The sequence below is a fragment of the Fundulus heteroclitus genome, unplaced genomic scaffold (assembly GCF_011125445.2).
Source record: "Fundulus heteroclitus isolate FHET01 unplaced genomic scaffold, MU-UCD_Fhet_4.1 scaffold_45, whole genome shotgun sequence".
NCBI lineage: Eukaryota > Metazoa > Chordata > Actinopteri > Cyprinodontiformes > Fundulidae > Fundulus > Fundulus heteroclitus.
In genome coordinates, this window is record NW_023396868.1 from 680850 (window position 1) to 695675 (window position 14826).

Here is a 14826-nt window from a genome sequence, read left to right on the forward strand (position 1 = left end):
ACTGCAGCAACTATGTACCAATGAGAAATTATTACTTTGTTATTCTGATTTCACAATATTTTTGTTCCACTCTGGAGCTACTGATACCTAATGGAAACATCACCGCGGGTGGTACTGTGGGACTCAATCTGCCTTACCCAACGTTAAAAGTTCACAGATTAGACGAGCCACTGACGAGGCGATAAATGTCGAAGGTTTCTGAGAACACATCCCAGTGCATGCTTCTGAGCGGGGCTCACCTCTAACATAACTCTGGTGGTAGTGCTCCTGCAGGAGGCTGCAGTAGTTGGCCAACTCTTTATGTTTGTGCTGAGACAGGGCGTCCGTCCAGAGGGAGGGACTGTTGCGGTCTTGAGATAGTGACCTGCAGAAGGAGAAAAGCAACAGGCTTTAATGGTAGAACCATGAAAACGTTTACCCAAGATCAGACCAAGAGGCGCGCGTTTCCTTAAAAACAGACACATTATACGGTACAAGCCAAAGATGTCTGGGTGGGAAAGCCAACCCTCCACAAAGAGCACTTTGTGGAGGGTTAGCCACAAAAGGGAGCCACGGCGAGGTTAAGGACTAATTTATCACTGGATTTGGGGTATCAATGAAACATGATAGGTGGGTTAAGCCCTAAATTAGTTACCACCATGTGGGATTTCCACTACAACTTATTTTGATTTAACCAAGAAGGCATCTCCCAGAAAACAGGACAGTGTACATGTGGTTTCATCTTTGCAAGAAAAAAAATAACAAAAAAGTATTTATGAAAGTGTTAGAAATGCGGCGTATGAGGAGAATGTAGCAATGGGATGAACGAGTGGAACATCAGTCCTGGGAGCAGCATGCACACCTAGACAGTCTGGGAAACAAGGCTGGGACACAAGGTCATCAGATAGCACCCAAGTGGTGACACATTATTTTACTGATGACATGTTAGGAAGCGTACAGTCCTTGCATGGGTGTGTACCTAGACTTCTTTATAATGCTTAAGAAATGATCAGTCGGGGCTCTTGCCACATTCATTGCCGTTGCGTCATGTTCGATCAGGAGCCAGTCAAAACCATTCCTCTGCCTTTTAGATTAAATATGGTAAAATATAGTTACGGTTTGAAGAGGTACTACAGAAGTCTACAATGCAAACACCACATTATCAGATAAAAGAACCAAGGGAGGCCGAGAACAGGTCAATACCTGAGCAGATGGTGCCGAAACCTCGGTCTGAGTGGGGTTTGTTTTGCATTTTTGAGTCTGCAGGGGAGATGGCATCACAGCAGCTGCGCAGCGACAAAATAAGGTAAGATTTTCTTATTTTTATTAAATCTCTTGAAGCTGTAATGTCAGATCCTATAGAAGCAGATTTTTTTTGTAACTTTAAAGGCAGAGAAATGTTTCAGGATAATTGTTTGCAAACGTGTCGGGTAAAATGTGATTTGGGTGCGGTTACAACGGTGATAAGTCCGGGGGACCTTGGCCAGGTCTCTGAAAATACTGTAAACCTTGAGAATGTGGGTTTAGAGTTCCCTTGTTAGGCACGGAGGAAGATGCGTCTTCCTCTGTGTTTAACATTAAAGCTGCCATTCTGACAAACATGCATGTGGTTACGCATGGCTTCATAGGGTTTTTCATGTGCCAGAGGTCAGACACGTACCTCTAAAATATTATGTAGCCTAGAAATGCGGGTTTAGAGCCCGTTATTGCGCAAAGATGAACGTAAAATTCTTCGTTTTCGTGGTAATAAAAAAGCTGCCTTTTAGAAAAAGGAGCGCGTATGAGTTGGCTTAGGTTTGAAGTCCAGTGACCATCATAAGTGGTTCCAAAAGCTCCCAGCCATTGGATTTATGGTTTCGATAGCTCCAAAATTCTCTTAAAGAACTTAAAAGCCGCTAGTCCAATTATATTTGAAAAAAGTAAGGAAAAAGGTATATGTTGATACAGTTAACTGGGGATTGACCACGTGGGGGGTGTGTGTGTGTATATATATATATATACACACATATATACATACATACATATATATATATATATATATATACATAGACTATAGATAATAAATATATATACATATATACATATACATAATAAGATATATAATCATACAGATATATATAATATATATATATAGATAACTCTCTCTATTATATCTATCCTCTCTATTATCTAGTATACTCTACACTCATATATATATCTCTTCTACTCTATCTCTCTACAATATCTCTCTCTATATAGATATATATATTACATATATATATACACATATATATATATACACACACCACGATAGATAGATAGATAGATAGATAGATAGATAGATAGATAGATAGATAGATAGATAGATAGATAGATAGATAGATAGATAGATAGATAGATAGATAGATAGATAGATAGAGATAGGTTTCATGATTAAATTGGACCAGCCTGGTGGCCAGTCTTCATTAATTGCACATTGAACCAATAAGAGCAGAGTGTGAAGGTCCAATTAGCAGGGTAAGAGCACAGTTTTGCTCAAAATATTGCAATGCACACAACATTATGGGTGACATGGGTGAGTTCAAAGGAGGACAACTTGTTGGTGCACATCTTGCTGGATGTGTCAAAAATTTCTTCAATTGAATTAAAACAAAACTGAAGTAATAATATTTGGACCAATAGAGGAGAGATCAAAAGTTAGCACATAGCTTCAGCTTCAAATTTCCCTTGCCTTCCATCTGTGACCAAGACAGCAAGTGTTTGTGATGTATCAAGAGCCACGGGGTCCAGGGTAATGTCAGCACACCACCAAGAAGGACGAACCACATCCAATAGGATTAACTGTGGACACACAAGGAAGCTGTCTGAAAGGGATGTTCGGGTGCTAACCCAGATTGTATCCAAAAAATATAAAACCACGACTCCCCAAATCACGGCTGAATTAAATGTGCACTTCAACTCTCCTGTTTCCACCAAAACTGTCCGTCGGGAGCTCCACAGGGTCAATATACACGGCCGGGCTGCTATAGCCAAACCTTTGGTCATTCGTGCCAATGTCAAACGTCGGTTTCAATGGTGCAAATCTTGGGCTGTGGACAATGTGAAACATGTATTGTTCTCTGATGAGTCCACCTTTACTGTTTTCCCCACATCCGGGAGAGTTATGGTGTGGAGAAGCCCCCCAGACTGTTGCATGCCCAGAGTGAGGCATGGGGGTGGATCAGTGATGGTTTGGGCTGCCATATCATGGCATTCCCTTGGCCCCATACTTGTGCTAGATGGGCCCGTCACTGGCAAGGACTACCGAACCATTCTGGAGGACCATGAGCATCCAATGGTTCAAACATTTTATCCTGAAGGAGGTGCCGTGTATCAGGATGACAATGCACCAATACATACAGCAAGACTGGGGATTGGTTTGATGAACCAATCACCAGTTTGATGAACATGAAAGTGAAGTTGAACATCTCCCATGGCCTGCACAGTCACCAGATCTAAATATTATTGAGCCACTTTGGGGTGTTTTGGAGGAGCGAGTCAGGAAACATTTTCCTCCACCAGCATCACGTCGTGACCTGGCCACTATCCTGCAAGAAGAATGGCTTAAAATCCTTCTGACCACTGTTCAGGACTTGTATATGTCATTCCCAAGATGAATTGACTCTGTATTGGCCGCAAAAGAAGGCCCTATACCAGGGGTGTCAAACTCATTTTGGTCTAGGGGTCGCATTCAGCTTAATCTGATCTCAGGGGGGCCACACATGTAAACTCATTGCAAGATTAAATAGAACTAGAATCGTTCAACTTCTGAAGAAGTTGAAGAAGGCGCCCGCCTGGTGGTGCGAGTAACCGTCAAAGGCAAAGCTTCCGAGTTCCTTGATCGTAGGCTTTTATCACTTGGGGATTTTAAATCAACTCTTCTGAGTGTGAAAAGGATTTGTCTTCGTCAAAACCAGCCGACAGGAGAAGGTCTGCATCCAAGCAGCATGGAAAATTGGTGTTAATAAAACATGATTAAATACTTCAATGTAGCATGAAACAATGAAATATGTGAATAAAAATCTTAAAGGCATTACAAACTACTAAAGGAAGTACAAACTGTGAAGCAGAAGTTGGTGAGACCTTCCTAGAGCTACTTCCGGTTAGCAACATGCTAAGCGTTAGCCGCTAACATGGTTGTGTCCAGTATCACCGGGTGATTGTACTCTGTTAGTTTGGTCCAAATCCTGTACTGGGAAGTTCCGCAAAAAGGGTGCCAATACTTAATGTCACCAAAGCTCACCAAAGGCCATGTGTCAGATCGGCCTCCTTTAGCAACTAAGCCTCACCAAATCTGGGCCCAGAACTCAACATTTGACAAAAATGGTGTGTAGTGCCATTTCCCACAGGTGAGTGGTGCTATATTTGCCGGGGGGGTAGTTCTTGCTGTTGCAATTTTTCATCATTCATTCATTTACATCAGTTGTTCAAATTATTTATTTGTTACTTGTAAAAAAGAAAAAAATATTCGGTACCCCCAGCGGGTTGCGAACCTGCGACCTTTGGTGCACCAGCCCAACACCTAAACCACTGTACCAAAAAAAAGTGCCATGCTGAGCTCTGCATTTTTGAGAGGTCAACTGTGTCTAGGAAGTGGGTTTGAGAAGTGGTTTTTGGTTAATTTTGTTACCACGGTAACTTTAAATGGCGTCAAGTACAAATAGCACAATTCGCGGCGTCGAGACGCACGTTTTGATATATAGTTTGTGGGGGTACAGCCTACGGTTCGGGCTGTATTAACGGTGACAGAAGAATAAAAAACAACTAGAAACGTTCAACTTCTGAAGAAGTTGAAGAAGGCGCCTGCCTGGTGGTGCGCGTAACCGTCAAAGGCAAAGCTTCAGAGTTCCTTGGTCGTAGGCTTTTATCACTTCGGGATTTTAAATCAAATCTTCTGAGTGTGAAAAGGATTTGTCTTTGTCAAAACCAGCCGACAGGAGATGGTCTGCATCCAAGCAGCATGGAAAATTGGTGTTATTAAAACATGATTAAATACTTCAATGTAACATGAAAAAATGAAATATGTGAATAAAAATGTTAAAGGCATTACAAACTACTAAAGGAAGTACAAACTCTGTGAAGCAGAAGTTGGTGAGACCTTCCTAGAGCTACTTCCGGTTAGCAACATGCTAAGCGTTAGCCGCTAACATGGTTGTGTCCATAGACATAATATAAGAGTAGACCCCGCATTGACTGTCGCTGCGCAGGAATTACGGGCGCCACCTTGGGGCGGTCGACTTGATACCTAATCCTGCGGATTCAAGCTGACACTAATGATCCCTCAGCACTGTGCGGCTCATTTTTGTTTAAATCGAGGGATTATTTATGTCAGGGCTCGAGGGATAACTTTTCACAAGCAAGATGAAAAGACATTGTTTATATTTTTGATCAGAATGTAAGTTTTCTAATACTAGGAGATACAAAGTTGTTGTTAGACATTAGTGAATAAACGGCATATATATATATATATATATATATATATATATATATATATATATATATATATATATATATATATATATAGTGAACCCTCGCTATATTGCGGTTCACCTTTCACGGTCTTGCTGCTTCACGGATTTGCATTGATGAGCCGTTCATTACAGTTCTCATCAGGTGGCGTGTCGGTTTATAAGAATCTTTTTTGAAAAAAGAGTGACAACTACCGATAAAAATGTGTTCTTCTCCCGAAAAAAAAAAACTCACCTGCACCGCGGGCTTTAGAAGAAAAAAACGCTACAGAGCGGAGTCACGGATGCAGCGCCTCAGTCAAAAGAGCAGTGAAATACACACGAGTCACTATTTGTCCTACTGTACTTTGTATTTTTTTTTATAATAATTTTTAATTTTCTCCCGTTCTAATCCAATGACTCGGGTCGCGGTGGGCCACGCTGATCTCCGCAATTTGAAGCCTTCAGTTCGTATTGATTAAAATTATTATTTCACAGCTTATTTGTAAATAATAATAAAAAAAAAACGTTTATATAGTACTTTCATTTGTTAAACAAATGCTTGGGCCGGTAAAAAGGTTTTGTTCTATGGTTTCAATATACTATAGTGGATTTAATTGTATATAATAATTGTAAAAAAAATAAAGGTTACTACTTTACAGATTTCGCCCATCACGGGTTCTTTTTGGGAAGTATATGTACATATGTACATGTACAAATGTGTTTGTTTATATAGCAATAAAAAAATTATAAAAAATGTGTGCGTGGCTGTGTTTAGAAACATACATACATCATGTCAGAATATTCTATTACTTTTAACCCCACTAAGATTATTTAAACGCACTGGACCATTTGTTATAATAGCTATAGTTTTAAAGTTTTAAGCTAAACAAATGTGAAAATTAGTTCAACATTAAACGAGTTATAGTTGATTAAAATTGATTCTGCACCTGGTTAACACATTAGACTGAGCGGAGTTGTCGACCGCCCCAAGAGGGCGCCCCTAAATCTCGTCAGCGCCTATAGGCGAGAGCGGTCGATGCGGGGTCTACTCTTTATATATGTCTATGGTTGTGTCCAGTATCACCGGGTGATTGTATTCTGTTAGTTTGGTCCAAATCCTGTACTGGGAAGTTCCTCAAAAAGGGTGCCAATACTTAATGTCACCAAAGCTCACCAAAGGCCATGTGTCAGATGCTGACACCCCACTCACAGAAAAAACTCAGTTAAATAGACGGAATGGTTAGTGCTTGGTTTGTGCACATTTGTGCCGTTAAAATTAACGTTTGAGCTGTTTTGGTTTTGAAGATATTAAAGAATATTTGTTAAGTTCATCTAGAGTTCACCATCCCATCATTTTGCTTTGAATCCAACCAAGCTGGTCAACTTCTTTAGTGCTTCGTTTGTGCAAATTTGTGCCGTTAAAATTAGCGTTTATGCTGCTTTGGTGTCGCAGATAATATAAGTTTTAATTCCGGCCGGTGACGTCACCACAGGTCGCCGCTGCAAAATAAAGCGCTACATTGTTATTCCTTTGCTGGTGCTGAGCTGGAGCCAAAGCAAACCAGAGTGGTCAACTTCTTTAGTGCTGTGTTTGTGCATCTTTGTGCTGTTAAAATTAACGTTTGTGCTACTATGGTTTCGGAGATATTATGAATTTTAATGTTTTTATACTTTATAGGCTGACCAGTGTGATTTATTTTTTGCAGTTTTTCTGTTATTGATTTTAGTTTGGGTATGTTTTCTGCGTTATATAAGCCTGTATACTTTAATTGCCCTTTTGTTAGGTGCAGACACCCCCAAATCTCCCTATTGTAGAGCAATAAAGGTTTGCTATTCTAATTAATTCAGAGGAGTAATGAACTATGACTACTAAGATCAACTATAACCAAGTTATTGTTTGAAAATGTTATAAACATTATACTCTCGAAGAAGAATAAACCCTTCTGATTAGGAAAAATAGACTTTATGAAAACAGTTGAACATTCTAATAAATGAAATGCCTTTTTTGGCAATGTCACTTGACATTGCTATCTAAAGTAAAGTTCTTTAAATGAGACAAAATAAATCGCAATATTTATTCAGGAATAAAGTACAAAACAATATAACACACATTTTACAATAGCAGCTCAAACAACTCTCATGATAAAAGAAAAATATAAAATTAATAACTGCTTTCTTGAGAAAAGTGTTGAGACCAAAAGGTAGATCTGACCACATCTTTTTACACAAATGAGGAACATCATTAAGGACGCCAGCCATCCTGCACAGAGACTGTTTCAGCCTCTCCCCTCAGTCAGGAAACTAAAAAAACAAACAAAAACATGTGTCCCAAGAGATCTTTGCCAATAAGCAGGAATATATAAATCATTTTATAAGAATGCTGTGGGGGGGGGCTCGGTAGATGACACAACTTCATAGTAATGTTACTGATTTATCAGTAGAAATATATTAAAAAGACTTACGTTTTTTCCAGTGACTGCAATGACATATGATTTACCGTAGCACTTTATTTTGAAGCGGCGGGCTGGGATGACGTCATCGGTTGAAATTAAAATTCATAATATCTCCGAAACCAAAGCAGCACAAACGATAATTTTAACGGCACAAACCTGCACAAACGAAGCACTAAAAAAAGTAGCCCAGTTTGATCGGATTCGAAGCAAAATGGGGAGATGGTGAATTCTGGATGACCTTAACAAATATTCTTTAATATCTTCAAAACCAAAACAGCACAAACGGTAATTTTAACGGCACAAACCTGCACAAGCGAAGCACTAACCATTCCGTCTATTTAACGGAGTTTTTTCTGTGGGTGGGGTGTCAGCTTCACGCAGCTCTTCCATCCCTCAGTGCCGTGTAGCCTAGCCACCGCATTTCTACCATAATATAAAACCGACATTAAATAAACGACTCACCGTCACGTAGTTGCAAGGAAAACACCCAATGGAACACCCTTCGTCTGGGTAAATTGGACTTCATTCAACAATATCCTTCAGTAATTTAGGAAAAACGGCAGCACAGCACAGCACAGCAAGCTAAAGTCCCTTAAAAGAAAGTTGCGACATGGGCGTTCCATTTTTTTCGGGTCACGTGATCTCATGCGGCCATTTTGGGTCTAGGCTCGGCTAAGCTCAGCGCGTTTACAACACTGCGAGCGACCGATTTCTTTTATTTTTCTTTTATTTTTTCTGATTATTTCGAGTATTTCTTTATTTCGAAAATAAGCCACCATGCCAGGGTGTTGTGCCCACGGCTGCAGCAACAGCACTGATAAAGGGACGCGGATGTTCCGTTTTCCAAGCGATGAAGAGCGGTGTTTATTGTGGATCAACGAGTCAGTCGCTTGGACCAAGAGACGAACAAAACTTGGAGACCTACAACAAACTCTCGCTTGTGTGAGGTATGTGGGCTTTTTTTTCTGAAGTCAGGGTTTCCCGCAGCGCTAAGTTTGGCGGCCGCCTCGCCAATATAAAAAAACAAAAAAAAAAACGCGCAAAGCTTGTCTCTCCCCGCCAGTCCTCAACCGCTAAGCCGGGCATACACTGTAGGAGTTTTTCAGTGGTGGTACTAATATACATCTCAAACTGTACGATGGAACCGCGGGGTTTAAAAAGTTCACCGCTCACGATCTGTGCGGCGCGGCGCGGCGCTTGGACGCCACCGGACTGCGTGCTCCCTCTGGGACCGCTCGCTGTGGTGGCAGAGGCAGGCGAGCGACGGTGGGTGACAGGGACCCAGAGCAGGGGGTCGAGCCCAGCTCACGCACCGCACCGGCGGCCGCGCGGCACGGCAGGTCGCCCGGCCCGCCCCGCGAGCGGAGGCGTGCCGAAACAGGCGGTCAGCGCATCGCGCGGACCGGAGCGCTTGCCCTCCCCCCGCCCCGCGAGCCGACGTCCGGTCCCCGCGGGTCCCGGGCCGGGCGAAGGTCGCTTTGGGGATGCCTGCTCCCCTCCCTCCCTTGGCGCGGACGGAGAGGAGGGGAGGGCGCTCCCTCATAGCTCTGCTTGAACAGCAGGATGCGCTCACGAAAACCTCACGACGGCCACTGAATTTCAAACATGTTTGATTTTCACCGACCGTCCGATTTTTTATGTGAAATTTTCTTCTGGACTTCTTGCTTTATTTCATTGTGCTGTAGCATAATGTGTGTCTGATTTTTGTCCTATGGGACCAATTCTGGACTTCAAGACAGTAAAAGAGAAGTATACAGTTCACTTAAAAATGTCTCTCTCAAGTCTTATTAAAATGTAATATCAGCTTTTATGGATGCCTAGTAGGTGATCATCAACACTCAGTTGTGTTTTATTCAGAAAAACCTGCCTGAAGGGTATTAGAAGGTGCGAAACGCGCATAACATAACAGTGTTAAAGCGCCTGCCTGTGGCAAGTTTAGACCCAAAATGGCGCCACTCGCTGAGTTGGCGCAACTTTCATTTAAGGGACTTTACAGCAAGCCACAAGATGGAGGAGTTCACCTCTGACCCGGAACTCAAAGAGTACTGCTTGTCTGCTCTGAATAATACACAGCGCCCCTCGAATTACGGCGCCATCTTGGGGCGGTCCACCTGCTACCCTAACCTGCTGATTCAAGCTGAACACACTAACCATACCCCGGCACTGTGCGGCGTATTTTTGTTTAAATTGACGGACTATTGACGTCAGGGCTCGAGGGATAACTTTTCATATGTAAGATTAAAGAGATTGTGATGAATTTGAATACGGCCGCCATCTTGGGGCGGTCGACCCGCTACCCTAACCTGCTGATTCAAGCTGAACACACTAACGATACCCCGGCACTGTGCGGCGTATTTTTGTTTAAATCCACGGACTATTGACGTCAGGGCTCGAGGGATAACTTTTCATATGTAAGATTAAAGAGATTGTGATGAATTTGATTGTTTTATTGTACTATTTGGTATATTTAAGATATATGCTGGATAAATTAATCTGGCTATTGATTTAAATGAAAATAAATCGTTTTTTAAAGCCAAAGGGAAATGAAATATTGTATTTGGTATATTTAAGATATATGCTGGATAAATTAATCTGGCTATTGATTTAAATGAAAAAATCGTTTTTTAAAGCCAAAGGGAAATGAAATATTGTATTTGGTATATTTAAGATATATGCTGAATAAATTAATCTGGCTAATGATTTCAATGCATAGGCGGGCGCCTAATAATAAAGAAACCCTTATTAGGTGCATAGCATAAGGCCTCCGCCATGCATTTTCAATGCATAGGCGAGTGCCTAACTAATAAAAGTGGACTTGTTGTTGATTTTTATAATAAACAAATTTCCATTTACACAACATTATGAATAACCTCAGAGTTTAAGAAAAGTATTTGCAATTTCAACAATACTTTTACTCAGTTAAACATTTATTTAAGTGCATTATTCATAGGAACTGGTCACAGTGATTGTAAGATGTTGAAAAACATTTATTCACAGTTTTTGGGACTTAAAAACACCGTCCTGCATGACAACATACATCAAACAGATAAAATATTAAGAAATTATTTAAAATCAATGTTCCACATCTGAAGCTCAGTGCTGCTCTTAGGGTTGACTGCCATCCTTCCAGACTTCCATAGGCCATTGACAAATTTAATGAAAACTAACTTAAAATGATCCTTAAAAAACACAATTTTGAAAAATCAAAGGGCTTATTTAACGCTTTGAGAACATATCTTGTATTCGGCCACAAAATCAACAAAAATAGAACGATCTTTTAAGCTATAAGACCATTTTTAAGATGCCAATACATAGATTTTAAGCGGGCGTGTAGCCTAGCCACCGCATTTATACCATAATATAAAACCAACATAAAATAAACGACTCACCGTCGAGTGGTTGTAAGGAAAAAACCCAATGGAATCCTTTGTCTGGATTAATTGGACTTGATTCAACAATATCCTTCAGTAACTTTTCCCTTGCCTTGCATCTGTGACCAAGACAGCAAGTGTTTGTGATTCATCAAGAGCCACGGGGTCCAGGGTAATGTCAGCACACCACCAAGAAGGTGGAAAAACGGCAGCACTAGCTCTTACTAGCACTAGCAGCAAACAAGATGGAGGAGTTCACCTCTGACCCGGAACTGAAAGAGTACTGGTAATTGTCGGCTCTGAATAATACACAGCACCACTCGTGGACAATATAGGAACTGCATGTTTTCAATTGAACGAAGTACGTTTTTTTCAGTAATCATTGTTGAATGATGATAATGCATTTGGCCGCCGCGTTTGACACCCCTGCCCTATACCATACCAGTGCTCTCAACTCTCACGCATTGACCATGTGACACACGCATTTCACTGACTTCACACGGTCACACGCAACACATGGCATTTCTCACGCAAACATGGCATTTTTCATGCATAAAAATCACAAAGCCCATCTGGGCAGCGGACGACAAAACTCCGCCTTCGGCTGAGCTGTTTCGGCTTCTTTCACAGCTTGTGGCCATCAGTCATTCCTGCTGCAGTTCGTGTTAACAGAGCAGCAGGAAGACCGATCAGAGTTATGAATAATTTTAGTCTTAACAGTGGTGAAAGTCAGCTGGTACGGTCCTGTACTGCGTATGCAGGAGGGGAGGGGGCTGCTGCCAGATGAAGCCTTCATTCAGAATCAGCCGACATGGCTGCACTCTGGATCATAAAACAGTTCTGCTGACCAGATGCAGCTTAAAACGCTATCTCTGTTTATAAGTTTCGTTTTTATTAATTCAGCATTTTTTTAACTACATGCACCATTTCTGTGCCTCAGCGCTTGCTCCTCTCCCCCCTCCTTTCCCTCGGACCAAGGTGCTTTTATCACCGTTCACCATTCAAAACGTGAATCTTTTACGTAGACAAATTTTACTTCTACGTAGACAAATTATACATCAAAACGTAGGTCTTTTTGTCTGGATTCAGAAAATGTAAACCTCATTGGTGTAGGACTTATAGATTTTTTTCATCACGCCATTTTCACTTACCCTGGTGACAAAATTGTCTAAAAAAACAACAAACAACTTTAGCCTACTCGCTCAATTTTCACTCTACATGCACAACTTATACATCAAAACGTAGGTATTTCTGTCTGGATTCAGGAAATGTAAGCCTCAATGCTGTAGGTCATAGATTTTTCGCAAATCACCTCAGAGCGGCAACAATCCCAAAGTCAAAATTATGTAAAAAAGACCGAACAACTTCAGCCTACTCGCTCCATTTTTTCAGCTTTTAAGTTTTTGCTCTCTCTTTTTTTTCATAGCAGGTACACCTGGTCTGGCGTTCTGTTAGCTGTGACATCATCCAGGAAATACAGATCACCCGCTATTACCATCAAATGTAGAACAGATTACTGGATCGATGTGTGCTTCTGTGCTTTTTTGTCTTTCTTGATGTGTCTCTGCTCTGTCTTCTCTAAACCCCAGTCGGTCGAGGCAGATGACCGTACATACTGAGCCTGGTTCTGCTGGAGGTTTTCCTTCCTGTTAATGGGGAGTTTTTATTTCCGCTGTCGCTTCATGCTTGCTCAGTATGAGGGATTGCTGCAAAGCCATGGACAATGTAGAGGACTCTCCCTGAGGCTCTACGCTTCTCCAGGAGGAAATGCTGCTTGTTGGGACTTCAACTGGCAAACAACTGGTTCCCTTATATAGAATTTTTTTTAAGCAATCTGTATAATCTGATCCAATCTGTATAATATGATTGAATTTGACTTTGTAAAGTGCCTTGCCTTTCATTAATTGGTGCTATATAAATAAAATTGAATTGAATTGGTAGAGTCAAGTCCTCTGAATTTTGTGAGAAAGTGCAGAAATCTGTTTTGTTTAGAATTAATACTCCTTGTGTCTCTGGCTTCCTCTGTTGATATCTGTACCCAGGTCCAGCATGGGCTTCTCTGTGAAATACCTCCTCAAAACTTGATTGTTTGTTAAGTCACATTTCCTGCCACAGTTGTTTGCTGCTTCTCCACCGAAGCCAGGCCTGCAAGCTCTCCACCATCAGCCATCACTTATCAGTTACCCTCCTTCACTGCCTTGAATTTTAGTCATACTCAAAAACTGCTAGTTGAAAGAATAATTAATTTCATTATTATTTTCTGTTTAAATATCCAGTCATATTCACTGAATTAGAACATCTTTTTAGAATGTTTTTTAGTCTGAAAATGACAAGTACCTTTTGAAATTAACCTTAATGCAGGTACCAAACTTGTCCTTAAACCACAATAATTGTATTTATTTTACTACTATAATGTACTATTTTAATCTTAAATCTTATTTTTATTAGTTGGGATGGCTGCCAGCACAACACTGCATTATGTCCTCGTGACAGAAATCATCGCTAGAAAATAAGTCATCTACAGGGGTTGGACAATAAAACTTAAAACCTGGTTTTAGACCACAATCATTTATTAGTATGGTATAGAGCAGAGGTGTCAAATGCGGCAGCCAAATGCATTATCATCATTCAACAATGATTACTGAAAAAGACGTACTTCGCTCCTGCAGTTCCTATACTGTCCACGAGTGGCGCTGTGTATTATTCAGAGCAGACAACAAGCAGTACTCTTTGAGTTCCGGGTCAGAGCTGAACTCCTCCATCTTGTTGCTGCTATTGCTTGCAGTGCTAGTGCTGCCGTTTTTCCTAAATTACTGAAGGATATTGTTGAATCAAGTCCAATTAACCCAGACGAAGGATTCCATTGGGTGTTTTCCTTGCAACTACGTGACGGTGAGTCGTTTATTTAATGTCGGTTTTATATTATGGTAGAAATGCGGTGGCTAGGCTACACGCCACTGAGCTATATGCTACATGTATTGGCATCTTAAAAATGGTCTTATAAGCTTAAAAGATCATTCTACTATTGTTGATTTTGTGGCCGAATACAAGATATGTTCTCAAAGCGTTAAATAACCCCTTTGATTTTTCAACATTTTGTCTTTTAAGGATAATTTTAAGTTACTTTTCATTAAATTTGTCAATGGCCTATGGAAGTCTGGAGGGATGGGAGTTCAAGTCTAACAGCAGCACTTAGTGTGTGTTTTTAAGTCCCAAACACTGTGAATAAATGTTTTTCAACATCTTACAATCACTGTGACCAGTTCCTATGCATAATGCACTTAAATAAATGTTTAACTGAGTAAAAGTACTGTTGAAATTGCAAACACTTTTCTTAAACTCTGAGGTTATTCATAATGTTGTGTAAAAGGGAAATAATTTTATTATAAAAATCAACAACAAGTCCACGCAGTGACGCACCCATCTAGCACAAGTATGGGGCCAAGGGAATGCCATGACATGGCAGCCCAAACCATCAATGCTTCGCTTTGGGCATGCAACAGTCTGAGTGGTACGCTTCTTTGGGGCTTCTCCACACCGTAACTCTCCCGGATG

The 14826-nt window shown here is 40.9% G+C and overlaps 1 protein-coding gene across 9 annotated transcripts in view; it reads right to left on the minus strand.

Moving 5' to 3' along the window:
* Positions 1–14826, minus strand: part of szt2 (SZT2 subunit of KICSTOR complex) — a 201433-nt gene that overhangs the window by 141797 nt on the left and 44810 nt on the right. For all 9 annotated transcript variants that reach the window (XR_004929430.1, XM_036131637.1, XM_036131636.1 and 6 more), the window contains one exon: positions 240–364. Coding sequence is in view for 8 of the 9 variants with exons in the window: in XM_036131637.1 (XP_035987530.1) it covers positions 240–364 (125 nt within the window). In the remaining variant the exon portion in view is untranslated. The remainder of the gene's footprint in view (positions 1–239; positions 365–14826) is intronic.